The following is a 27,411-nucleotide window of genomic DNA, read 5'->3' as shown; positions in this document are numbered from 1 at the left end:
TAAAAGAGCTTTAATCGCCTTGTTCTTTAGTTTGTATTTGATCACTGGCTTTTGACTCCAAGAAAGGACTCTAGAAATGCAAGACAACTCATGACTTTAATTTCAGAAGGGAGTTGATTTTATTTTTCTTACAGATAGTTGTCTCCTTTTAGTTCTTTAATTATTTACAATATGTAAACAAGTGAAAAGTTGAAGTGAAATACAAATACAACCTCAATCACTCTGCTTTCGTCAGCTTTAAATCAAGCAATATCTGCAGGATGAATGACCTCAGTAAGATGGCTACACAGAATGTCTTTGAAGGGTGATGTAGTGAGAATCAAACCTTAACATGTTGCGAATTAATAAATCCCACCATGTTTCAAAAGATCCACCATCTAAAAAAAATGTAAAGCAACCATCTCTCTGGAGGCACCGGTAAGTGCAGCGGGTACATAAAAAAAATTTACTGAGCAGACAAATTCATTTGATCTGCACCGTATAAAACTCAACTGTGTGTAAAAAAAAACAGTATTACTTTAGCATATTTTATATGAAACTTTCAGCCTTTGTACAAATCAATTTTATGTAGACTAAAAAAAAAAAACATTAAATGACTCAGAAATGTATAAAAAAAATTAACCACTTTCTTACATCTTCAGGTGTAGTGAACTGGGCAGGTGAGGAGCGTAAGTTTAATATGTCTTTGCTTTGAGCTTTGACAAGAAGAAGAAGAAGAAGAAGAAGAAGAAGAAGAGAAAAGCACAACTTGCAGACCCCAGTCCAGAAGCATCCATGTTGGTGACCGTGGAGAAATGATGGAGAAGTTCTGGTTAGGACACAGAGACTGTGGCGCTTGCTTTAGTGTTGTCTGATGAAGGCGAGGGGGTTTTGTGTGTTGGTGAACTTCTGTTGGCTGCAGGTGAATGCTGGGCTTTAGGTGATTGTCCTGAGGTTTTTAATGGAACCGCAGAGGCCTCTTCCTCTGGCTCTTGCTGAGATGCTGTGGCTAGAAAAAATTGAAACGCTTCATTAGGACGTTTGTCTCTGGGAAAGACATATGAGTGTTGAATGTGTTGTATACATGGAGAGAACTCACAATTGTAAAACGAGTGGTCTTGCAGTCAGTGTGTTGTAAGCATATCGTTATTGCGGATGCATTAGAGTAATTCCCTTGCATTTATATTCATTCATTCCTTCATTTATCTTCAGTAACTACTTTATTTTGGTCAGAGCCACACTGGATCCATTGCCTAGCCCTGGAAGGGACACCAGTCCATTGAAGGGCACCATGCACAATCATTCACACACTTATTCACACCTACAGGCAATTTAGAGCAGCCAAATCTGTGTACCAGCATATTTTAGTAGGTTGAAAGAAACTGGGCAATCTGGAGAAACTCATGTGGACACCTAGAGAAACTCCACACAGACAGTAAACCAAGGTCAGGATTGAACCTGGGACCCTGGAGCTGTGAGGCCGCAATGATACCCACTGCACCACCACACCATGCTTGCATTTATATTTATGTTTTAATTTATGAGATTTGTCCCATTCTTTAAACATGTCACACACTATATGGCCAACTGTGTGTGGACACCTGACCAATCACACCCATATGTGCTTTTTGAATACCCCATTTCAGATTTAGTCCCCACTTTGCTGCAACACAGCTACAACAGTGGCTTTCCACTAGATTTTGGATCTGAACCATTTGCGTTGCTGGGGATAGTGCCACCTTGGGACTGTGGAGATGGCTTGAGGATCACATATGGGGAGCTGTACTGTAATGGCTTGGGACTGCGATTGCTGTGGTGGCTTTGGGGCTGCAGTTGCCACAATCACCTTCGTACTCAGGACTCCATCAGTGGACAGTGGATAGATTTTAACCAACCGGACTTCTTGCGAAAACTGTGATTAATTTACTGGTTGCACATTTGCACTATTTGTCCATATAGTACACAATAATAGAAGGGAATTATTTATAATTGTACTATCCATTGCACCCAGATGAGGATGGCTTCCCTTTTGAGCCTGGTTCCTCTCAAGGTTTCTTCCTCATATCATCTCGGGGAGTTTTTCCTTGCCAATGTCGCCTCTGGCTTGCTCATTAGGGATAAATTCACATATTTACAATATATTTTTTGAATCCATTTATTTCTGTAAAGCTGCTTTGTGACAATGTCCATTGTTAAAAGCGCTATACAAATAAAATTGAATTGAATTGATTTTGGAGTGTGGCTGTGGGGATTTGTGCTCATTCAGCCACAAGAGCATTAGTGAGGTCAGGCACTGATGTTGGGTGAGGGGGTCTGGGGTGCAGTCAGCATTCCAGTTCATAACAAAGGTGTTCAGTGGGGTTGAGGTCAGGGCTCTGTGCAGGCCACTTAAGTTCTTCCACTCTAACTTTGGCAAACCATGTCTTCATGGACCTCGCTTTGTGCACAAGGGCATTGTCATGCTGGAACATGTTTGGGCTTCTTAGTTCCAGTGAAGGGAAATCTTAATGCTACAGCATACAAAGACATTCTCAACAATTGTGTGCTTCCAACATTGTGGCAACTTTTCTGGATGGCCCACATATGAGTGTGATAGTCATGTATCCACAAACTTTTGGCCATATAGTGTATCTGCTCCATTGGCAATTTGGGTAAGATTTCAGTAATTGTTTTTAGAAGAATAAGGTTAAGGTTAATACAATAAAGTTTATATTTAAACATGCTGTATTTTCTTTAAATACAATCATTTTGTAATAATATCCTATACTGTTAGAAAAGGATAGGCAATTATTGTGATATTTTTTCAGAAGAATATCAGCACATCTGGTGTATTTCATACCTGATTGCGTGCAGGATTTCATGTGTTCAGGCCAGTGCGCTTGTTGGCAGGGATAATCACAGTAGCTGGTATTCCAACAGCAGTAGAAAATGGCCTCCTTCTTACAGTTGGCACACCACTGCTTCTTCTTCGTTTCATCCACAGCCTGCTGTTTCTCCACCTCCATCTGCTTCTTTACCTCCGACACAAGCCTCTCCCTCTCTTGCTCCAGACTCTGCCTCATCTCCGCCATGGTCAGTTCTAGAGGCAGACATACAGCGCGATCATGTACAGTGATTGTCAAGTACAGTGAATTTACAGACTGATGTGTGCAGTTAAACATGTTTGCGAGGACAAAGTACCCAGATTATGTTTCATCTCTGAAAGCTCTTGCTGATGCAGCCACTGGAGCTTCTCGATCTCAATCCTTAACCTTCGTATCTGCATCACAGAATTAGTGTAAATCGGGTCATTAGTGAAGAACAATGACTATTATACGAGTGTATGGGGAAAAAAAAGCTGTATTCAGCATTGTACAGTGATACAAAAAAGTGAAATTCACAACGCCATAAATGCAGATGTGTGCACCAATAAGGCAAACCTCAGCAATAGTGTTTCCTGTTGTGCTTTTGGAAAGGTCGTTGTATATCTCGGTCATTGTTCCTTTAATAGCATCCATTATCTACAAAGAAAAAGCATGACTTTAGCTTTAATTTAGGCAAGTCAGTAACTGTAACTGCTGAAAAATAACAGGCATTTCATGCTGGCCGTGTATTTGGGCTGTTGAGGTTATGTTTACTTACTTTAGATGTGTACTTGGCAATATCAGCTGCTACATCAGCAGAGGCAGGCGGGGTGAGGAAGTCCCCAGCTAGGACTGAACTAGAGGACCCAGACAAGGGGTCCTTTTGCTGAACAGCTGGTAAAAACACAAATCACATTTTAGAAAAATGTACCCTATATATTTTCAGGGCATACTGAATATTCTTATATGATCTGCCTAATCTAATTCCCATGGAAAGCAGCATTTCTGATTCTGGGGCTGTCTTCACAAAGAATCTTAGCACATAGAGTTCTCCCAAGTGGCACTTAATGGTCCTAATTAAGTTTCTCCTTAAAACCCATTCATAAGACTGCTGAGAGGAACTTTTAGTAAGAAATTTCTAGACAAAAGAAGGCCTGGGTCGACCCTGTTGCTAAGGATTACAACATATTTCATGAAGGAATATCATCAGTGATGGGCTGATGGTAGTTGTCTGTGCAGTAAACTCAAATGAAATCCCAATGCACATGCTCATAAAAAAAAAAAATTATTGAAAATGAAACTGCTGATGATTTCATGCATGGAAAGAACCATGTTCATTTGTGAAGTTCTAGTTTTAAGCAAGTATTTTTTGGCAAATTGTCAGATATCGATTTACATAGTCACCAGTACAAGACTACACTGTAGTGCATTTATGGCTTTGTATGTAAAATGTATGTAAAAGAAAACATATTCGACCTGTCAACCTTTTTTTTCCCATGTAGTATGAAATCAATGACACTTTCATTTTCTTTTTTAAATCGTAATATGATATGTAATTGTTTTTTATTTATGAGTATATTGTGAACACCTCAACCTAAGCCAATCACTGTCAATATTGAGTTATGACATCATTGTTTGTAGCAACTGTTGAATAGCAAAAGCAGTCTGGGGAGCACTTTTTATCAACATGCTAACTTTTTAAAGTTCATTGACATTAGATATAGTAAACACAAACATGATTGCACCATTTAGGATTGCTCGTGACTCAGTCATCAGTGACCTGAGACTTCTCTGGACTACCCCTCAGTTTTCACAGATTTAGGATCTGCTTTTAGTGCTAAAATGCTAAAATTTCTTAATTACTAAATCATAATGTTGGGATTAACACACCCATTTACTCCTGAGTTACTCCTAAATCAGCCAGTTAGGGGATACTTAATATTCTTTATCAGTATGTCTTTAGCAAATGTTATGTATAACCCTTCTAAAAATTAGAAGTCTATTTAAGATTGAAAACATTCTTAGAAAAAAGCTGGGAGTAAAGATCTGTTATATAACTTCAGAATCACTCTTGGAGAGGATTAGGAGTTAATCCTAGGAGTAAATGAAGTGAATGACAGTTCTATCAGTGTAATTTGATCAACCACACCCAATCCCTACAGTACCTGCTTAGAACCTGCTTAGAACCGGCTGTTAGTGTTATTAAAAAAAGCAATATAAATTACAAAAAATATAGGAGTTTTGATTTTTAGACTAACACTCCCATTTTAAAGAGTTTCTCCTGAATCAGCCAGTTAGGAGCTACTTTTTAGCGTTAAAATTCTTTGTAAATATGTCCTTTCAGAATTTTCTGGCATTTCTTACATCTCACAATACCAACCCTGATCTCCAGTGTATCCTATAGCTCTTCTTATAGGTATAAACATGAAGTGTTTACTTTTTTGTCTCGGGTGGAAGTGGAAGTTCCAGTTACCTTTAACAGACTGCCTGGTCTGGTAGCGGGTGCTGGCATTGCTGGAAGCCACTGGGCTTTGAGACTGTGCGCCATGTTGCTGCTTCTGAACCTTCTGCAGTTGCCACTTTGGAGAGGATGTCTGGAGCTTATTCCCAGTCTGGTTCCAAACCACAGATGCCTGACCAGACTGTGCTGTCTCCTTGGGCAGCAGAGGGCGCTGTTTCTTTACCACAGTTGTCGTAGAGGAATTTGTTGCAGAAGCAGTTGCTAGTACAGAGGTGGTGCTGACGGAGGTGAAGGGTGGGGCAGAGGCGGTGTTTGGTGCCTTTAAGACTGGCTGAGTTAAATCTCTTGTGCTGGGGTTGGAGGATGAAGCAGAGGGTACTGGGGATGGAGAGACTGAAGGGCTGGCAGCAGCCTGAGCCTTTCCTGAGTACAGATATAGAGATAAACATAAGTATGTTTCCTTCTAATATTATTACAATTAGTATAGCAAATTTTTAAGTAAATTTCCAAAATGGAATTGCTATTGAAAGGAACACTGAAAGGAATACACACTCAGTACATCATTAATTACAAAAACAACTTTCATAACCCTCTATTACCACCAGCATTACATCGGCCTTTTTTCCAGCAATATTAGAGATGGTCACTGTGTTTAGGATAGTCATTGTGTATATTGGGATGGTAATTGTGTTGTGTTGCCTGAGATGTGTGTGTTGAATGTATTGTGTTGTGACCAAACACCAAGAAAAATTCCTAATACATGTAAATGATGAATAAAATGATTCTGATTAATGATGATTTTTAAAATATCTGCTGTTTCCATGCATGTATATGAATCAACTACTCACCACACACACACACACACACACACACTCACACACACACATACACACACACTTAGAAAAGGGACGGCACCTTCAGTTTTGCCGGCTGCATTGTCTTTGGTTATAGAGTTGGAGATTGATGAAGACTCTCTCTTTGGTTTCTTCCTCTCTTTCCCTCCCTGTTCCTCACCAAGGTCAATCACAAGTTCTCTTTCCGAGTCGGAATCTGCATCCACAGCTCCAGCCTTTCCCTCATGCCCAGCTGAAGGTCTCTCTCTCTGTGACGGTGTCTGTTGGTTTGCCCTGGGCTTTTCCTGGGCTTCCTTCTCTGAAACACCACTGGCTTTCTTTTTTAGGGGAGGTTCTGAGGCCACCTTCTCAGTCACGTTTTGAGACTGGTTCTTATTGTTTTGCGGTTGTGAAGATGCAGGTCTGGGTCTCTTTTTGTTTTTAAAGACGGCATCCTCATGGTCTTCATTCTTTGCTGCGTTTTTCAGCTCCTGCTCCTCTTCGCTCGCATACTCGCTGTCGCTGGAGTCAGACTTGTCAGTATCATCAGAATCACTGTGATCCACACCTTGGTACACATCCTCAGAGATTTCATCAATGCCTACACACAGTATAAGGAGACAGTTACACAATTTATGTATCTCTAAGAATGAATGTGTGTGCTATATATGATATGGCATGATATGGTGTGTGTGCCATACCTAGTTGGGCCTTGCAGCTCTCTATGGTCTTATCCAGACTTCTGGTGGGTTTCTTTGGTGAGGTAAGGAGTACAGATGGGCCTTGCTGCTGCTGTTGCTGTACAGTCTCACTCAGCTCCTTTAGGTCCATTTCTGCCTTAATGCGGTCTGAGAGCACAGTCAATAATCATCCCTACTTTGCAATAGCAGGCCTCTAATATAATGGCTAGAGAACATTGCTAAAGGACATTGCTAGAGGACATTGATGATCTTTTGACATTTCCCAATTCAATTCTATTTTAATTTGTGTAGAGCTTTTTACAATACATATTGCCACAAACAAACTGTAATGAAATCTGGGTTCATAAGCTGACAGAGTGAAAACGTCCTTGAGATGACTGGACATACAAAGCCATTTTTGTAAAGCTCACCAAGATTTAGGTTGAGGATGCTGGCTGTATTCTGCGTTCTCTCCTGTTTAAGATGTGTTGGTAGGATGGGTTTTGGGCTACCTGTGGACTTCAGACATGCTGGTGATGCTGTAGCAAAAAAATTAAATGTCTGTTAATATTCCATACAAAAAGTATGGAGTGTGGGAGATAATGACATCAGTCTATTAAGCAACAACATAAGACAAACTATAAGAACACTGTAGGGTTGTGTACCTGTGCAGTCCATAGAGTCTTCCCCTGTACTGTAGTGGCTAGATGGGATTCTTGTTCCTTTCTCTGATGCATCCTGCTCGAGGTCTGACCCTGTGTGGACTGAGGAATTAGTACTCATTGGAGACCTGGGCATGTCACTCATCCTATGTCCCACACTCTTGCCCAGGGATGTCCTGGGAGATGCCGTCATGTCAAAGTTGAACTTGATCTTGTCCTGTTTCTCTGGCATGACTGTACCTTTCCTGGGGTTACTTGGGTCCAGTAGCATCTGGAACAGGTTGTTTGGTGTATATGGTGTTCGGAATGGGGCGTAATTAAACACGCCATGTTTCTTGCGTACGTTTTCCACATAAACCTCCATCTCTTGCATTGCACTGTTGAAGATGCTCTTAGTCTTCTTCACAGAGAAGGGAATCTCTTTTGACATGAGGTAGCAGTTGTTAATGGGCACCCAAGCTCTGAAAAAAGATAACTCAATGTGGTGACAATATATAAACCTAGCTCTAGGCTCAATCCCTTTGCTAGACCTGAGATGTCTTTGCAGAGACAGTTAAGATCAACATCCACTTCTCAACAATCACTGTCTAAGATTTTAACATTTTGTTTAGTAAACTGGACATGCAACTGAAGGTCTGTCGTGTTAAATCAGTTGAGATCACGTCCAAACTGGCCTCTGCAGTAAATACTGCAAGCTCACCTGTCATGTTGGCCAAAGAAGCGAGCATCTACCTGGCCATCTTTGTCCCTCAGAGCTTTAGCAGGCCAGAAGGGAAAACCTTTCAGCTTAGCCCACACCAGTGGATGGGGCTGAGACTGCATACAACAAAAAAAGCAATCATGTCTTACTATGCATTCAGTAGTAAACTGCCCATTATCTCAAGTTCAAGAACGTCAAATGCATCGATGTCTGATCTACTCACACATGGTTCACAGAACCAGTTGTCTCTCTTTTGGCAAGCTGACAAGTAGCACTCTGGACAAACCTCAATTTCATTCATCTGGAGATGGAAACCAGACAAAGTATTTCATTGCAAGCATGCTGATCTTCCCTAAAAAACTACACTTCCAGTAATGTTTTTGTATACCTCTCCCTAATTATAAAACTCACCTCATGTTCACAGATCTTGACAATAACCTTTGCTGTTGCAGTAAGTTTATGATTCCCTGCACAAGACCCACAAACAGTCAAATACAAACCGCATAGCGTTTTAAATCGAAGATTTTAAATGAGAACTAACCTCCATTATAAATAATACAGTTGTGTAAGATCCATTTCACGTCTGCCAAAAATGCCTCGGTGCAGCCATACATCTTCTTTTTGATATTCTGTGAAAAAGACAAAGCACTGTTCAGGCTTCTGTTGGTGAGTCCTTCAGAGCCTACAATTTTGTCTATTGCATGAATACAATCAAAAGGAGTAACCGTTACGAGTTACCTTCTCTAAGGTGCATAGGTCCATTGGGTTGAAGATGTACTCTGCGTAGTCAGGATGCTGCTCCAGAGAGACTGGTTTCTGAAACGGCTCTGTCTACACAGTGTGAAAGTTGGCAATGATTATTAACTACATATGATCTGGGGAGTTCTAGTTATCCCAGACCCAAAAAGATTCTATTCATGGGTTAAAATAATATAATAACAATGGAGATTGACAATTGGAAATTGGTTTTATTAAAGCCTGAGACACAAATAAATCCCAAACCCTGCAACACCAACACACCAACAAATGCTATATTATTCAAAATAAGGACTTAGCTATGGCAAAAGCTACATCACCATTTTAAATCAAGTGAGAAAAGGACGTATTACCCCTGGCTGCTTCATTTTCTGAAGGGCAAACTTCAACAGGTAGGATAGCTGTTCCAGACTCAGCATGGTCATGGCTTTGCTTTGAGTCTCAATGCATTCTGCTACTGTTATTTTCTGAAAGAAACGAGAGTTTTTAATATAGCAACTTGGTAACTAAACTTTCCTCAACTCAAAAGCAGGGGATAAACTCTCATCTACTGCATTTTAGACTAACAAAGGTATGCAGTATGAACCATATACACTATGTTTAATAGCATATTGTAGGGTTGACATATTTTATTTTAAGCTTGAATCTGCTGAGAAAAACTATTTCACTGATGCAAAGTAGGAGTCGGAATGCAAGTTCGTGGTGTTTATAGTCTCTTTAGCCAATTTCTGACTAGCTCAAAAGCCTAAGGAAGAACGAAAAGGCTAAATATCTACCCTATAAGACCTGGCTGGGGGGAAGTGGGGGGACCATCGCAGTTCTTAATATGCTTTGAATGTTTACAACCAGGAGAAGTGCCTCACACCTCATACTCATCTAGTAGTTACCTCACACTCTGGACAGAACCAGTCGCCTTCAGGCTCAGCAGCCAGTTTGAGGCACTTGGCATGGTACACGCGTGGGCAGAGCTCACAGCAGAGCACCTGGCCCTCACGATGGCACATCCAGCAGTAGAAGTCATTCCTCCCATCCTGTGGCACAACATCAACAGGGTCTGCGGTGAGTGCAGGCTGCTTGACATAGTAAAAGGGACCATGTCTTAGCTCACACTGAAATGCAGGCAAGAGAGACAGAAGCAGCGGTCAAAAACACACACCACGGCACTGCAGGCAAGAAGAGCAGCAAGGCTTTGCAAAAGTCAACACAGCACAACCAAAGGACCTCACTAAATGTAGTGGGCAAAAGCAAGGGGAGGTAACCCTCATGCTGGAGAGATGTAAGTAGGATTTTGCTCAAGCCCTTGACGAGTAATGTGAGAGTATTGAGTACAGCACAGGCTCAGAACACAATTCTGCCTCTCCAGGAGGAGGGTTGATTACTAATTCACAAAGCCACAGATACCAAGCACAGATACTGATTGCCAAGCACTAACAGGGCCAGACAACCGCAATCAATCTGCAAACGAGGACGCAAACTCAAAAACATTAACTAAAATTAATTAATAAGATTAATTTCATTTATAATCATCAGAATACCTTTAATATTGTGTAGTTTACATATTAGAAATGCCTCTTGAATATTTGAAGATGGTGAATTTTTTAAAGAAATGTAATAGTAAATTAAGCATTTTTAGCAGAATTGAAAGTAATGAAATTAGTTTAGTAGTTATAGGCTATATTTGGTGGTTTCGCAGCCCTCAAAAAGTCCTGCATGGAAATTCTTAAAAAAATAAAAAAAAAACGGAAAAAATTAGTATAGTTTATCCCTTCAGTTTATCCCTCTGGGAGAATCTTTAATAGCTCAAAGTAGAATTTGCCAAGAAAGTATTTTTCTGTCAGAAAGGGTTTCAAGTAGACCCCGTTTAAAAATTTATGAATCCTTAACTAATCAAATATGCACTGAGGGGTTATTTTCTAAGAGTGTAATTTTACAGTTCTGCATTTGGTATCATGCATGGAGATTATAAAAGCTATAATCAGAATACCAAGGCAACAATACAAGCAATGCAGCACACGGGATTTATTGAAGCCCCAGGAATGCTAGTAATAGTTAGGATCTACTGCAAAGGCAAACTGAGTGTCTATACCTACATAGGCTTAAGCTAGATAGAGCAAAGGTCATCACGTCCAGTCATGGAAGGCCAGAGTCCAGCACAGATTGGTGATTTCCCAGCCCTAAGACACCTCCTATTCCTGCTAATTAACTGGGAGTTAAATCAGGTCTTTTAGAAATCACTAAACTGTGTTGGACCCTAAGCACTTCTATACTGAAACTAATGACCCTTGATCTAAAGTTTGCAAATCAAAAGATAATACAGGGCTAAATTCTACTCCAGTTCCTTAGGAAATGACCATGGCATTTAGAGGAGAGCTATCCCAAGCTATAATAAAATGACAGTAGCACAACCATTTCACATGGGTTGCTAAAAAATAATGTAAAAGTACATAAAAGAGATTTGCTTACACACTCTGGGTGCAAGAGTTGCTTCTCAAGATGCATAAACAAATTCAAACAAACTATCTTGCTGTCACTCAGCATTAAAATTCATTAAGCTTTTCACATTTATCATATTTGAATGAAAGAAGTGAGTACTTAGGATAGGGTCCTACCTGATCTTTATTGTTGCTGGTGACTAAGCCAGGTTTCTTTTTTTTCTTGACACCACTGGGAGATGTGTCAGATGGTGAATGGCCGTTAGAGGAATGAGGGGGACTGGGTGCTTTCCGTTTTTGACTAGCCATTGTTGCTTCTGCTGATCCTAGATCAGGAACTGTGCATACAATGATAGACATCTTTAAGGATGATGACAGTCGACAAGACAGAGAGAGAGAGAGAGAGAGAGAGAGAGAGACAGAGATAGATTCTCTCAGTCCACCCTCTCAGGCCTATCAGTTTGACCTTATTCGACTGAAACTGACTCAGCCTTCAGTGGAGCTAACATGCACATGTTTTTATACTTCATTAGAATTATTCTGTCTCTGTCAGGGAAGGTTTTGCCACTGTACACTGTGATACACCTCTTCCAGAACATAAACACTCATTTTACCCAAGGAAATAGTAATATTGACTAAAATAAACTACATACTGGCACACCATTCTGCTAAACCACTGATATATCAAATATCTACCTTACCTTTTGGTGGTACTGATACCTCCATCCCTTCAACCACATCAGACTCTGTCTTGATCTCCTCCTCAGCCAAGCTGATGTAAGAAAAGATCAATACACAAGGGAGAAGAAAGCAATGTAAATGTGGGACTCTCATAAGGTTTGCTTCTGAGATAGAAACCTGAGGTGATGCAATCAAATCCCAAGAGTTTTACTGTTGTTGTTCACTGCAGCATAGCCAGTCCATCTCACACTAGAACTGGTCCTCAAAATGGCATCTTTAAACATGACTATATATGTGATCTTCTTCTTAATTTTTGTCTGTTTTACTGGATTATGTACAGACAGTGAGCTGATGCTACTCTCCAGTGACCAGTACTTGTCTCCTCTGGGCCAGGAGTTTTCATGAGGATTACTCCTTTGAGTATGGCCAGCCACAAGGGTTGAAACGTCTCCTAGCCAACGTGTAGTGCTGCAGCTTTCTTCTAAACGCATTAGACCCTTTAGATAAACAACCACGGAGAGGTTTTGACTCTTATTAAAGACAGTCTCCTAAATTCAGACATTATAATCCTCACTAATATCAGCTCCTGTCATCCACTTTTATACAAACCTGTTGAGTCAGTTTTAAAACGGGGCTTGGGTAGATCCCAGAAAGCACTTTTTGTTGTTCTACTAAAAAGAGGAGGGAAAGGAGATGTGTTGTTGTAGCATTGCGGTAGATGTGCTCTGTCATTGTTAGCCTTGTTCAGCCACCACAGGAAAATCCAGTGAGGTCAGATCAACAAATACCAGCTTAACCACAGAGGGAGGAGATGGCAGAAGGTGAAGAAAAGAATGTTTCTTTGGATGGTATGGTTAAAAAACAGAAGGTTGAACTGGATCACAAGGCAGCTAAAGGCTTAAGGCCTGTAATACTGCTGGAAATCCTTCTTCTTCTCTCACCGTTAGCGCACCAACTAAAATGACTGAAAATAAAAAAATTCCCCCACCCACTTTATGCACTAACCAGAAAGATATAAACTGTAATGAACATAACTGAAAATGAGTCTAAAAAAAAGTCTGAAGATGTCTATAGAACCCAGCATTTAAAAATATCCTGCTGACTCAAGTATGGGAAAGTGCGTCATGAAGTCTTGAAGGAATGCGAGTCTGTGTCAACATGTGCCCTTTGTTTTAACACCTTGTGTAGCAGCAATGGCCAAAGAGAATCTGAAGTGTATTTCAGTCATCATTCATGCAGCTATTACATTCCAGCAGACAACAGACTAATGGAAAAGGTCGACTGAGTTGACAAGGCAAATCAGGCATAATTCAATACCCATGCCAAGGAGTAAAACTCACCTGATCACTAGCAGGCCTCAACTGTCCAGCTCTTGTGTAACGTGTTCTGCCAGATAATAGTACTACCAACAAAGTGGGAATTTGTTGGTGTAGTGTGTGTTTATCACAAAATGTGATACTGAAATGTCTGAGTGTAAAAAATTCATGTCTTGGCAAATCCTGAAGGCTAGCCTACACTGAGCCTGGTAGGAGTGCCATCAATATTTCACATGTGGGCAATGGCACCGTTTTTGCAGCCCCAACCTTTTTCCATCAAGATTTTCACTCCCTTCTTGAGAAAAGTGTGACGTGGTCAGAAACTCCACCAGGTGTGCCACCAGGATGGCTAACAGAAGGACCTAGACGAAGATTTTTTTGTTTTTGTTTTTGTCAAATAGGAAACCCAGTCCTGGAACTGATCCACAGGCTTGTTAAGGACATGTTCATAGTCGAGAACCGAAACACCACATGGCCTTCATTCAGTGACCTCCACAAATGGAACACACAAAAAAGGGCAAGATCTTCTAGAATGTTCTATGGAGCCAAACACCTACTCTCATGTCAACAAAGGCCATCCGATCTGCGAGCCCGTCACAGAGAAGAAATGGGGAGAAAGGCAGCTGTGAATGTGGAGATAACTGGTCAGAGAATGAGTGAGCCAAGGTCTTTTTTTTCCCCTCTCTCTTTCTCCGTTTCTCGCTCTGTCTGCACACAGGAAATGAGAAAGGCTGCTGCTTCCCCTCCCCCAGCGCTGTGCTGAACATCCCCTCCCCCTTCCCTCAAGGCCTGATCCTGCACGTCCACGCCACAAGAGCTTTACAGTAAACAGGCAGCATGAAAAACCGTCAGTATTGGCAACAATCAGGAGCTATGCCACACAAACAATATAAAGCACCTGAAAAGCAGATTTGTGAGTGAATCTTTTGATGGTTAGATACACTATAACCTGAAAGCTCTCACAAAACAGCTTTTGAGTAATATGAAGACAACCTAATGCCTGACGGAAACAAATGAGAGCTGTATATAAAAGCTAATCAGAGAATACAACTACCCATTATTCTGATATTTGTAACCATTTCCTTTTTACATTGAAAAACATTTCAAACCAGATGTGGTTTGTTTCCTCTGCAGACAAAACCACTAAAAATCAGTTTCCTTTCGAGAGGCATGACACGCAACATCTGCTGTCCCAGGCGGCACAGCAGACGAATCTCAAACTACATTTCACGTTTAAACAAAACACTTTCGATTTTTGATCAATTTGTATGAAGAACAAATGTCTTTGAACAAACCAGGAAAACAGCAAAGAAATGACCAGAAAATGCACAATCATACCTTTTCTTAATGAACAAAACTGACAAATTCTTCATTTGATGACCTTTGCATTGGAATCAAGGATGGTTGTGAAATTTTCCACTACATGCCTTTCTATCTGCTGCTCAGGTTGTGTCTCCCTCTCCAACTGGCCAAGATACTTGCATAAGACTGGCTGATTGGTCGGTGGGGTTGGTGCCATTCTATTGCCTATTTATCATTCATTTTCTCATATAAGAACCAGCAGATATGCACTGATTCCATGGGGAAGCTACAGTCATTATCAGATGGCATGACAATTATGATCAGAGACAGTTTTCCCACATAAACTAAAGCACATTTTAGCCATATCTCTGAGGCTTACGTTTTTCTCGAAAAGAACAAAAGGGTACCGAGAACTAATGGCGGTGTCTTGCGGATTTCCACCGTCAAGACAAAGGCTTTAAGAAAATATCTTACTGCCTTGTTATAATTTATATTTTAAGCTCAGTGTGATTCTGTCAATCTCTACATACGTAAGGACAGATGGATTATCCAGTCAGATCCAACAACTATGTGCTGTTGGGGTAAGGAACTGTTGATTGCATCCATATAATAAGCCGTACACACGATCTACATAATGTTCACTCTCTGCTCTATTCATATAGACCAGTGAGTATGTAATGGTTTAGTCACTTAGGTTGCTAAAGTGAGAATGTGTCATTATCGCTGACCCACCCATATGGCTGGTTGCGACAGATGTGGAACATAGAGAACATGGTGTTCATTATGTGCTCTGGGAGAAAGAAATAATACTTTATATTTTCACACATTCTTTCATACTACAACAATCCTCCACAATGGCAGGTCAATATCAACTACACTGTTATGATAGAACATGTCAGAAATGCATGCACATGATGGGTTCAAGTCCACATTAACAAAACAGGAGTTTTGTAGAACTGTTGATTAGAAAAAAATAGATTGTAGATTTGAATTGACATGTTAGATCTGCAGAAGATGGGCACCAATAACAAGTTCCGTTTAATGTGCCACCATTTTCTGTGCCAGGCTCAACAGCAGACATGCAGACAAAGGGCCAGGCAGTCAGCTTACAAAAGACTTACACCATTCGGTCACCCCTCCCCCATCCTACAAACCCATTCTCTCCTTGTTACTACACTGGGGTGGGGGGGGGGTGGGGGGGCAAATAGGGAAAACAGGGCCTTGCTCCCACTCCAGCCCGAGTTCCATGGCAGTGCAACATTTGACTGCCATTTGTTTGCCATTTCAGCAATGAGTAATGGCTGCCTGAGTTTGCTTTGCAGTCATGTGACATGCCCAGGCCAAAGCTCAGGACACAGAAGAGAGAAAAGCCTGTTTTTCCTCCTTAGGCCGCCGCCTCCTCCTCCTCCCCCTTTCATTCCCTCCCCCTTTTGCCCTGTTTTCAGTGTGAGAGGCCTTGCCAGGCCTTTACTGTAGACTGAAAATAAGTGAAAATGAACAGTGTTAACAGTCAATGGAAGTAGTGAAAGGACAGCATAGAGGAGAATAAAACAGAAAGCTTACCTCTGTGGCTGCATGGCTGAAAAGTGTAATGTCAATACTTATGAAACATGGAGGACAGTCTCAGCCTTTAGACAAGGGAGGGCTCGCCTCTGAACACTCAGCGCTGGAGGCCTGTGTGTGATCAGAGGCGCGCCGTGACTGGCTACCCTCCCACTGACAGCATGTAAAGCCACAGCTGATTGGTCAGATGGCTTCCTGAGTAATTATCTTTGTTCAGCACTGCCAGGAGCACTCCACAGGAGTACGACCACAGGGAAAGAGACGACTAGGCCTCATTTGTTTAAAAATACACACTGAAAAGACCATCTATGGAACAAAACTGATTGTAAAATCAAGAGATATGAAATGCAATGTACTGCACCAGAGGCGTTGAAGAAAAGACTTGTAATTTTAGTGAGCGCTACGTTGAGCTATAAATGTTTGGGAAATCCCCCATAATAAACACACCCAATACCTTCTAAGAAACTGGTGAAATAGAGAATGTGCACCAGGTAGACACTTGTTTGTAGTTCACCAAATGTGACTAGTGCAAACAGTTCCAGTGTTCCTGTAATATGCTTACATAATGCAATATGCGTAAACTAGCCATTCAATATTAACTGTAAAATTCGGCTTAAGGCCTTGCTTTAGCTAGATACATTTGTTCATTTGTTAAAACGATGGATTGTATACAATCCTATGATTTCTATTTCATGTCTTGTTTATGGGTTTTAATGTAAGAAAACATCAACCCTAATCAGGAAGAGGAGCATGTGCACTGAGATCACAAGCTCTGCGAGGTTAAATGACAGGGCAGACATAGTATCAGTAACTAGCGCCATGGAATACAACCCTCTCCTGAATTATTTACAACTTCTACATGGTACTATCAAGCTTCAGAAATGTGAATGGGTGTTGCATAATTAGCTCTAACTGGGTCTCCACCAGGTATTATTAAAAGCACTCATAAAGTATTAGTAGGCCTCAAAATGGAGGGCCACAAGGTACACATAACTTACACAATGCTGATCCCTAGTGGACAAAAAGGGAATGACATATAGGTCATTTGGTTAGATTTACATCTGACTGTTTTCAGTACACGGGATATCCCATAATGCAGTTTAGATTTTATAACTCCTTCAAAATGTTATTTTACATATATTTTACTGAGCAAGTATATTCATATATTCAAAATGTATAAATAATTATACACATTATGCTAGTATATTGTGATGATTTTCTATAGCTATCAAGGCTGTAGCCTTATTAGTTTATTACAATTTAATCTCTGAGTAATACATTTTTTGAAATTATAGATATATAGGGATGACGTATTTTTGTAGGCCAACCCGGAAGTTAGCATCGCCTTGGGTCCCTCAACAAAAATCCAAAGGATTTTTTCCTTTGGTTTTTGGATTATTGCAGAAAATAAGTGACCAATTTTTTTTTTTTTTTGTGACCAACAAAAGTTTATGATTCTTACACGTTTTGTTCATCAACATAATCTTCACAAATGAACACAACTTTCATGAATTTTGAAGCCTAAGTACAATCACCAGAAGTAAAAAGCTAAAGTGAGGCTGTAAACAAACTACACCACGGTCGCATGACTTCAACGTCACCACCACAACAACTCTTTCAATCTTTATTTTAAAAACAATCTTTATTTTAAATGTTCCCTGGTAAGGATCCACTGGGCTCTTTTTGTGGATGAATCTGCCACTACCTTTTTTGGAACTGTGTCCATGTTGCATTATTTTGGAGAAAATTCCGTTTGTTTATACGTGTAGTAGATGAGTTTTCCTGATCGGCGTGATGACGTTTAATGTCCCCGACACCGTCTTTAGTCCCATTTAGCCACTTTTTAGCAACCACCTTTTTCAAGACACGTGAAAAGCTTAAAAAATCATGAGTGGGGTGTTGCTTGTGTATTTTATGTCATAGAATAAAACGTGAAAATATTTTGAGCTTGTGTTAATCACAGAACTTATTTCAGGCATTTAACCAAAAACCCATTCAAAAAACCCATTGAGTTGTGGACAATGGGACCGGAAGTGCGAAAATGCGAACTAATTTCCGGGTTTTAGGACTCATTAGGACTTTATTTACCTTTTGTAATTGTAGGCATGCTGAATTAGTTAAAAATCAGCCAGCAACAAGGGAGAGGTGGAAGTGCAGGAGCTGATAAGGTCTGGTGGTGGGGAGAGAGCGCGTGTGAGAGGCAGGACAGGTGAACTGTCTCAACTCCACACACAGGTAAGCCTTTTATCATAATGTACAATTACTGCATGAATAAATTCATATACTACAGGCCAAATTTACAAGGCAAGCTCATGGCTTTTCACAAATATTGAAGTAAATCAATGCAAAACACTGCAATCATTTGAAAACTTGTAGGATAATTGAGTTATTATTCTAAAATTCTAAAATATTTTTGAAAATGTTTTGCTTTCACTTTTGGCCAGTATTGTATGAGACAACATGAGTTTATTTATGGAATCTTTTTTTAAATTATTTTTTATTTTTTTTATAATATAAATTATTATTATTGTTTCTACAGTTTATCTTTGGAAATGGACAATATATTAAACATAGAATTATTGTAATTAGTATTTATTTAATTTGCATGGAATATTTTATAGAAACTATATTTTATAGAAAGACAGTAAGTGAAAATGAAGGGAAAGACTGAGAAGCTCACAAAAATACGAGCCCACATTTTATTCGAATACGAAAATAAAAATGTTTCATCAGCCATATTACCACTTACTAAATGTTATTTTTTTTGCCTGTTCCCCACAAAGTCCCCACAATGCCCCCCGCAGCTGCAGCTGATCTAGGCTACACTCCTCCTGATGGAGGTTGGGGCTGGGCAGTGGTTTTTGGATCATTCGTGTCCATCGGCTTTTCATATGCCTTCCCCAAATCCCTTACCATCTACTTCAAGGAAATCCAGGAGTATTTCTCCATCTCCTACAGTGAGATTGCATGGGTCTCTTCCATCATGCTTGCTACCATGTATGCTGCAGGTAATTTGACTTACTTAGAAGCAGGGCATTCCAGTCCTATATATTTTATTCAAGTCCAATGAGCCTTAATTATAACCGAATGTAGGCACAAATGTCCTATTTTGAATTTTGCTGTAAGTAAAAGTAGAGAATTTATGTTGAGATCTTTAACTTGAGGGTGGCTAGATAAAATTAAAAATTAAGTTTGTCTTGCAAATATTAAACAAAAAGTGAGAGCACTTTGATCTCTTACTTGCGCACACCTGCCATCAGGAGAATCCGTAAGCATGTGAAGACTGTGAGGTTGAAAATGTTGAATTTTGATCCATTGCTAAACAGAATATGAAGGTTAAGTAAAGAATCCATGTATGTCCCCACAGTTGCTTAACTTGCCCATGCTGTTGTTTGTTCAATCTTGCAACAAAAGGTTACACAGACCAGTTCAGTTCTCAGTATTAGATTTAAGTAGAAGTGACCTCCTTTTTGTGACTTTCTCATGTCCCTTAACCCATTACTCTCTGCGCAGGACCGTTGAGCAGCATACTCGTCAATCGTTATGGGAGCAGGCCGGTGGTCATTACTGGTGGCCTAATGGCTGGGGTCTCCATGATTGCTGCTTCTTTTGGCACAAGCATCATACATCTGTACATATGTGTAGGAGTCATTGGAGGTACTTCTATCATCATTTGTCACAACTAATCTGTATACTGCTAGTGAAATGTCTGGGTCAGACACTTCCTGTGTTGGGAATATTGAATATTTTGGTCACTAAAGCTCTGATTTGTCATTTTCACCAAACCTAGGAGCCTCCCATTTATGTGTTTGTGGATACATGGGTAATGATAGCAAAAGTTCAAAGGCAGAGCAGGGCACTGTTCCCAAGTTCAGCTTGAAATTTCAGTTCTTTTGCCAAGCAGTGAATGCTTAGTATAGCCATAATTCACTTTCTATTAGAGAAAAGATTATATATGATTATGTAGGGTGGAAACATTTTTGAAAAACAGGATGTTTCATATAGAAGTCCTTCATCTGCTGTCCAAGCAAAATGTGTTCTGCTGAGTCATGTTTATTATGCCAGTACAGTTCCAACTTCAGCATCTAAGCAGCAGTCATTCCCTTGATTGTTATATATATTTATGCTGTGCAAAAGTCTTAGGCACTTTATTTTTTTTTGGTACAAACTTTGTTATAGATTTTTCTTTTATGACTTCTACATTGTTGATTCAGTACAAAAACATTTTAGATTTCCAAACATTAGTTTTCCAGCACAAAATTAAATGTTACAGAACAATGTTTGTATGGCAGTAAAGAAAGCAGCAGATTACATAAGAGACCACTTTTCAGACAAAAAAAAAAAAAAAAACATAATGAAGGCTGCTGGGTTTTGCTGCAAAAATAAGAAGCAAGTGTGACAGTCAAAGTCTCCAGAAGAACTGTGGCTGCTTCTGCAAGATGCTCAGTAAAACTTTTCCTTATAAAACTGCACACACTGTACCTGTGACTACTATTTCTTTTAAAGCGAAGGACCGCCACACCAAATATTGACTCTGTTTCATTTATTACTGTTTACTGCTCTTTATAGTATTTTTTTAAATGTAGAAACATTTAATTTCATTATTTTTGAAGGCATCATTGCTCTACAGCATTTCTTTGCACATGCCTTTTTGCCTATTTGCACAGTACTGTGTGTATATACACCATGCAAAAATCCTAGGCACCCAATTTTTAAAATATCAATTTATCAATAGCAAATTTTACATTTCCAAACATGAATTTTCCAAATATAAGAAATTACCATTAGCAAAAAGAAGAAGAATAAGAAAAAAAACCCCAACAACTCTGCAACAGATCTTATGGCCTCCACAGAGCCATGACCTAAATTATCATGGAGGCCGTCTCAGAGCCGCAGAGACACAATCATGACACAAAGCCAAAGTCTGCAGAAGAACTTGGACAAGTTCTCAAAGATGCTTGGAACAAACTACTGGTCAAGTTATACAACTTCGTATCTGAGAGCAGTGAATCATTTTGAAGACAAAGGGTGGTCACACTAAGTGTTGATTTAATTATTACTATTTTTATAATTTTAATTCTGTTTTTTATTATTATTAAAAGCTTCGACGCCTTGTAGATTGTTTTCACGAGACTTTTGCACAGTTCTATAGCTATTTTATTCAAATAGTGTAAATCTCCCAAACCTTTTACAAGTGTGACAAGAATGACATCAAATAATTGAAGCTTTTCTCTTATTAATCAAGACAGAAACACAAACAGAAACATGGACTAATAGTCTGACTCTCTCTCTCAGGTCTTGGCCTTGCCTTTAATCTGCAGCCAGCCCTGACCATTATTGGGAAATACTTCCTTGTGAGACGACCCATAGCAAATGGTTTGGCCATGGCAGGAAGTCCAGTATTTTTGTCCACTCTGGCTCCACTCAACCAGTTTCTGTTTGACAACTTTGGCTGGCAAGGAAGTTTCTTCATCTTGGGAGCCATACTATTCAACTGCTGTGTGGCAGGAGCACTGATGAGGCCCATTAAGATAAGAAAAAAGCCTTCGAAAAATCAAAACAGTGATGGCAATGGAGCAGGAACAGAGAATAGTGATTCACAGAAAGTTAGTTTAGTGAAAGGAAAGCAACAGACAAAGCAGACAGGATGTGCATCAAATGTGAACAAATTCATTGACCTCTCACTCTTCAAGCACCGTGGTTACCTTATATACCTGGTGGGGAATGTTGTGATGTTCTTTGGGTTCTTTGCTCCAGTCGTGTTCTTGGCGCCCTATGCCAAGCACCAGGGGATTGATGAGTATTCTGCAGCCTTCCTGCTCTCCATATTTGCCCTGGTAGACATGGTGGCTCGGCCTACGACTGGCCTAGTGGCCAACACAAAATGGATCCGTCCCAGGATTCAATACTTCTTCAGCTTTTCTGTGGCATATAATGGGGTGTGTCATCTGGCATGCCCTCTGTTGCCCGGGTATGCAGGTCTGGTGGTATATGCAGTCTTCTTTGGGATGGCGTTTGGAATGCTGTGTGCACTGCTTTTTGAGGTGCTAATGGATTTGGTGGGAGCACAACGATTCTCCAGTGCAGTTGGACTTGCCACTATTATAGAATGTGCCCCTGTTCTTCTTGGGCCCCCAATTTCCGGTGAGTCACATGTAGTTACATCAGTTACATGCTTACTTGAGGCAATAAAGACTAAAAGCTAATGTTTAAATGTCACTAACAACTTGTTATGAGTGCATCTTATAACACACATATATAACTTTTGTCCTTAATGGTGATATGCTTTTGACTCTTTCTCCTTTAGGTGCACTGGTTGATATCTTCATGGACTATAAGTACATGTACTTTGCATGTGGCATAATGATGCTGATTCCTGGACTTTTCCTCTTCATTATGAATTTTTTTAACTACAGATGGTTGGAGCAGGAACAGCAGAAGCAGAAGCAGGATGATCTGCAGATTGGTTCAGCCAAAGAACTTGCTGCTATAGAGGAGGCTAATGATATTGAGCAAGACATCAAATTCAGTCAGGAAGAATAATTTATGGACTTTGCTAGCAAAGAAGCGTAATGCTATGCACTTAGATTTTAAGTTGAAAAAGCGTACATCCATATATTTAGTTAAAAATAGGGTATTGTTATATACCCTATAATGCTGCATAAGATTAGTATTACATTTATATTTGTCACGGACCAATCATCCCTGAGTGTTACACCTGAAGTCTTACTGTTTAAACTCTCCACTTACTCAGTGTGAAACCTTGCTCCTTACCATGAGCTTATCTTTCACACTTCTGTCCTAGCTTTTTACCATATTAACAGTGTGTATTTAGGGCCCAAGCACTGAAAGTGTGCAGGGCTCTATTGTTTTCCTAAGGATTATTATTTCTATTATAATTATTTTTTCGGGGTTACGGGGGCTAAGGATTATTATTTCTATTATGATTATTTTTTCGGGGTTTCGGGGGCTTTTGGGGCCTTTAACATGCTCAAAAACTCATGAAATTTGGCACACACGTCAGACTCTACTACCATTAGGCCCTGGCAAAGGGTAGCGCATGGCGTGGTGGGGGGGCTCTGCAGCGCCCCCTTTTACACAGTACATAATCTTGGTGCATATTTCGTACGTACTTGTACGTATATGTATGAAACTAAGTACATAAATTGTTCTCATCTACCCGAACAACTTTCGTGCTGAAAATCATTAGCTCCGCCCAACAGGAAGTTGGCCATTTTGGATTTTGTGAAAGTGCTTGTGGTGAACTTTTAAATACTCCTCCTAGGAGATTCACATGATTGTCACCAATCTTGGTCAACATTATGCCAAGACATTGACTATTTTGAGTCATGGTCATAGTGCCACCAACTGGCAGCAACAAACTTACAACGGACTATGCAATAATCCTCTTATATTTACCCGAATCGCCCCAGTCTTGGTCAGAATAATGTCAATACATGGCTGATGTAAAACTGTGAAAGGATTTTTGATGTCTTAGTGTTGTCGTGGTATCGCATCAAACATTAATACTCTTTTGGGGTGTTTTTGAGGTTCTTAGCATGCTTAAAATTTCATTAAAGTCGGCACACAGGTCAGAGTTAGCGTTAGACGACCGTTAGGCGTGGGCGAAAGCTAAGTTATGGGTGTGGAGGGGGGCTCTGTAGCGATCCCTTTTGACTAAAGTGGTGGGGTCAGTTTCACACACAGTTACTAAACTCTGTACATATATTGTTCTCATTAAGCCAGACAACTTTCCAACTGACAGTCTTTAGCTCCGCCCAACAGGAAGTAGGTCTTTTTGGATTTAATGTGGATTTTTTGAAATGCAGTCTTTTTTTTTGAAAAGACATCATCTACTATATAGCTATAATTACATTTAATCTTTGCATAGCTGTTACATTGTAATTCAAAATGAATCAAAATCACAAACTAGGAGAAACGCACATAAACAGAGCTATGTTGCACCCCTTTAAATTCATGTGACCACTACATATTACTTCACTACAATTAATTAATGGCTAACATTAATTATAATGTTTATTATAATTTTTTAAATAATTTTTTTTTATTAATATTTATTATAAAATTAAGGATAACAACATATGTCTCTTATCTTCTTCATGCATTGTTTAAGCTGTGTGTAAGCTGTATGTTTGGACATGGAACCTGTTGTAAAGCCTTAGACCTGGGCTTAACCTAACACATCAGTGCAAAACAAGTAACTCTACAGCGCTCGCTTCACTATGAATTGTTTTTGTACACCCACCGGGTGGCGATGGCATCTTATTGCTTGGGCCCGTCATCGCTGCTTGCAGCTATATTTGTTTTGTTGCTCCTATCTGTTGTCCTTGCCTTTTGATCTTCTGTTTCTGATTTTTTTGTTGCATTAAACCTCTTGCGTAAGTGTTCTACTTGTATCTCTAGTGTCTAGGCTTCATCTTGACAAAATGCACACTGCAAAGGGAATGGCAACATAACAAACAAGTGCAGTTCTGCAACAACACAAACAACAACTCTCTCCTGGTCAGCATCCTCATGCTACGCCTATCCTTCCCACAACCCATGAACAGTCAACTTACCCTGCCTTCTCCTGAGACGCCAAAGTGGCAAAGTGGATTTTTGTTACAATGCAAATTATTTATCATTCGTAATCCTTCTATTCTTTCCTTAGAAAAGTCAAAGGAAGAATAGAAATAGAAGAAAAGAATCAATAGAGAAAGAGTCTATTGATTTCTGTGAGTTGAAATACCACTACAGAATATGCTCAGTGGGTTTGCATGCTGGCTGCTGGCAGGGGAAGGAATGAACAACCATTAACTACAGTGTAATTAATCCTCCAGAAAGAGCTTCAAACCAAACTGGCATACTGCAATGACTAACTCTTGCATATTTTGCTTTTCCCCACAGAAATGTGCACACAACAATGAACAATAACAAAAAGCTGTGAATGTACTGTGTAGGTGTTCATGCCAATTATTTGCCATGTGAAGCTTGTCCATACTTAAAAGTCACTGCACTGTAAACCTACAGTGACTGATTCACCTCTTATAAGCATATCTGCTTCTTTAAGTGTCTCAGTGTGTTTAAATTGGAACTCAGATAGCAGGTGTAATTGTCAATGTAAGAACAGGGAGCTCCATCATACAGAATGAAAATACCTGCGCAGCCCTGTCCACACCCCTACTCACCTCTGCAATGCCGTTTGGGCTTGAAGAGGGTCTGGAACAATTTCATTACGGCTGCAGAGAGAACAAAGTCAATATGAAACAATCTCGTCCTATGTCAATTATTCACCCCATCATGCTGTCATCCTTGGTTTACCCTGGTTGGAGAAACATAATCCACACGTTTGATGGACCCACATGGAGATTGTACCTTGGCCACCCAAATGTCAGGACCAGTGTCTCCAACTGTAGTGTGTCTCAACCTCCTTTGGAAGCTCAACTGTCAAAAGTAGTTTCATTGTCCCTTGGGAGAATTCTGACTTGATGGAAGATTTAAGGAAAGACAAGGCCACGGATTGCCCACCACACTGCCATAGGACTGGGCCATAGACCTCCAACCAGGTTGCCAACTTCTGCTGGCATTTTATTAAGAACTTTAGCACACTTGTAGCCCGACTCACCCTATAGGCTGTCCTGGTCACCAGCTGCCAAAAGAGGCATTCACCACAGCTCCAGGACTAAGTCAGCTAGACCCTGCATTACCCTTTGTAGTGGAGGTGGACTCCTTGGAGGTAGGAGAAAGGGTGGATCTGAGTCAAAGACAAGTTTAGCCCTCCTAAACGCCATCCGGTTCTTCTACTCTATAATGCTTATGTCAGCTGATAAGAATTATATGTATATTATGTTTTACATGCTGTGCTCCTTGCCATCAAATTGGAGTGGTGGCACTGGCTGTAAGGAGCTCTTCACCTGTGTGTCGTCTGTACCGTCCACCTGAAATACTATACATTCAATTCAGTTTTATTTGTGTATGGCTTTTAACAGTAGACATTATAACAAAGCAGCTTTACAGAAATCTCTCAGCCCTTTTCTTCACTAGATTGAACTTTTACATTATTATACAGACCAAGTTCTAAATATCTCAAAGATAAAGCCTTATCATGTAAAGCAGACTGTTTTGGTGAGCCCAGACCTCCTTGCAAGCCCACTGGGAGAATGTACATTCCTGACAGCTATATGGGTAAACGTATATCCTGGGGACATACCTCATCTGCCACAGGACATCCAGAAGTCACACCTTACAACTGCTAACTCCACTAATACTGGTGGCCAGATATATAGTTCATATTGCAAAGATACAGTATGTCATTCCTTGATTAGTATGTGCCCAGGCCAAGAAATCTTGTGAGTTCCTTGATGGAACCCTAGAGCACTTACCTCATCTCTCAGTGGACCTCCTCCCATATATGGATGGCAATGCCACCATAATGGTTGTGGTTGATTGCTTTTCCAAAGCCTTTTGTCTTGTCCCTCTCCCAGGACTCCCAACAGGCTTCCAAACCACAGATAGTTAATGCCAGGATGTGTTTAGATGCTTCACTCTACCTGAGGACATCCTGTCAGACAGATCCTCCCAATATACATCTCAGGTATGGAGGCTTTTTATGGAAATATTAACACCAGTCTCACTTCAGGTTACCGGTGGTTCAATGGCCAAGTGGAGAGACTGAATCAGGAACTTGGCTGGTATCCACATAGCTACTTTTGGATCTTGTGGGGTACTGGTGTAGGTTTCTTCTCTGAGCCAAATATGCCCAGAAGCTACTGCCAATGCTCACCACCTGCATGTGTCACTATTGGCCAGTTGTTGTGGTTGGCATGTTTGAAAATTTCTCTCACAGAGTAACATTTTTCCTTGTTTTATTATTGGGGGGAGACATCTTATAGCCTGCTTTTCAATATCTACAATTGTATGATTGTAAAATTCAAAACAAAGGCCCACTCTGTTGTCAACCCTCCACCCTTCTGTATAAGTTAATCAGGCAAAAGGTTGTGCCCCTCCTGGGTCCTTTGGGGAAATTTGGGGTTTTGTTGATCAGTTAACTATAGTAATTTAGCTAGCTTACTACTGTTACTACAGTTAACTACTGAGATACAGCACATCCACCTAGTAACAGTTAATATTTAAATTCTTTGATCTAGCAAACTTTTAATTGGTTGATTTTAAATGAGCTTTCAGATAGTTTTCAAAGGCCAAA

The 27,411-nt window shown here is 40.1% G+C and overlaps 2 protein-coding genes across 9 annotated transcripts; one reads left to right on the top strand and one right to left on the bottom strand.

Moving 5' to 3' along the window:
* Positions 1–77: 77 nt before the first annotated feature.
* On the bottom strand, positions 78–19,599 carry prkcbp1l (protein kinase C binding protein 1, like). 8 transcript variants are annotated; one of them, XM_053240840.1, is made up of 20 exons: positions 19,459–19,599; positions 12,048–12,118; positions 11,524–11,684; positions 9,802–10,023; positions 9,268–9,381; positions 8,897–8,989; positions 8,700–8,787; positions 8,570–8,625; positions 8,382–8,459; positions 8,159–8,274; positions 7,462–7,919; positions 7,228–7,335; positions 6,818–6,964; positions 6,199–6,717; positions 5,296–5,706; positions 3,601–3,716; positions 3,399–3,479; positions 3,160–3,238; positions 2,819–3,058; positions 78–988 (listed from the first exon to the last, which is right to left on the bottom strand). In XM_053240840.1, exons 1-20 carry the CDS (start codon positions 19,482–19,484, stop codon positions 813–815), a joined length of 3,360 nt encoding a protein of 1,119 aa, XP_053096815.1. In that variant the 5' UTR covers positions 19,485–19,599; the 3' UTR covers positions 78–812. The 8 variants fall into 8 exon arrangements, with proteins under 8 accessions (XP_053096815.1, XP_053096814.1, XP_053096812.1 ...); XM_053240839.1 differs by having other exon boundaries at positions 9,802–9,945; positions 19,449–19,578; XM_053240837.1 differs by having other exon boundaries at positions 19,449–19,577.
* Positions 18,060–24,625, top strand: slc16a7 (solute carrier family 16 member 7). Its single transcript, XM_026920159.3, has 5 exons — positions 18,060–18,443; positions 18,992–19,216; positions 19,722–19,865; positions 21,504–22,352; positions 22,516–24,625. The coding sequence occupies exons 2-5, from the start codon at positions 19,000–19,002 to the stop codon at positions 22,749–22,751; spliced, it is 1,446 nt and encodes a 481-aa protein (XP_026775960.1). The 5' UTR covers positions 18,060–18,443; positions 18,992–18,999; the 3' UTR covers positions 22,752–24,625.
* The last annotated feature ends 2,786 nt before the right edge of the window (positions 24,626–27,411 follow it).

The sequence above is a fragment of the Pangasianodon hypophthalmus genome, chromosome 16 (genome assembly GCF_027358585.1).
Source record: "Pangasianodon hypophthalmus isolate fPanHyp1 chromosome 16, fPanHyp1.pri, whole genome shotgun sequence".
NCBI classification, from domain to species: domain Eukaryota; kingdom Metazoa; phylum Chordata; class Actinopteri; order Siluriformes; family Pangasiidae; genus Pangasianodon; species Pangasianodon hypophthalmus.
This window is presented reverse-complemented; position numbering and strand designations above follow the sequence as displayed.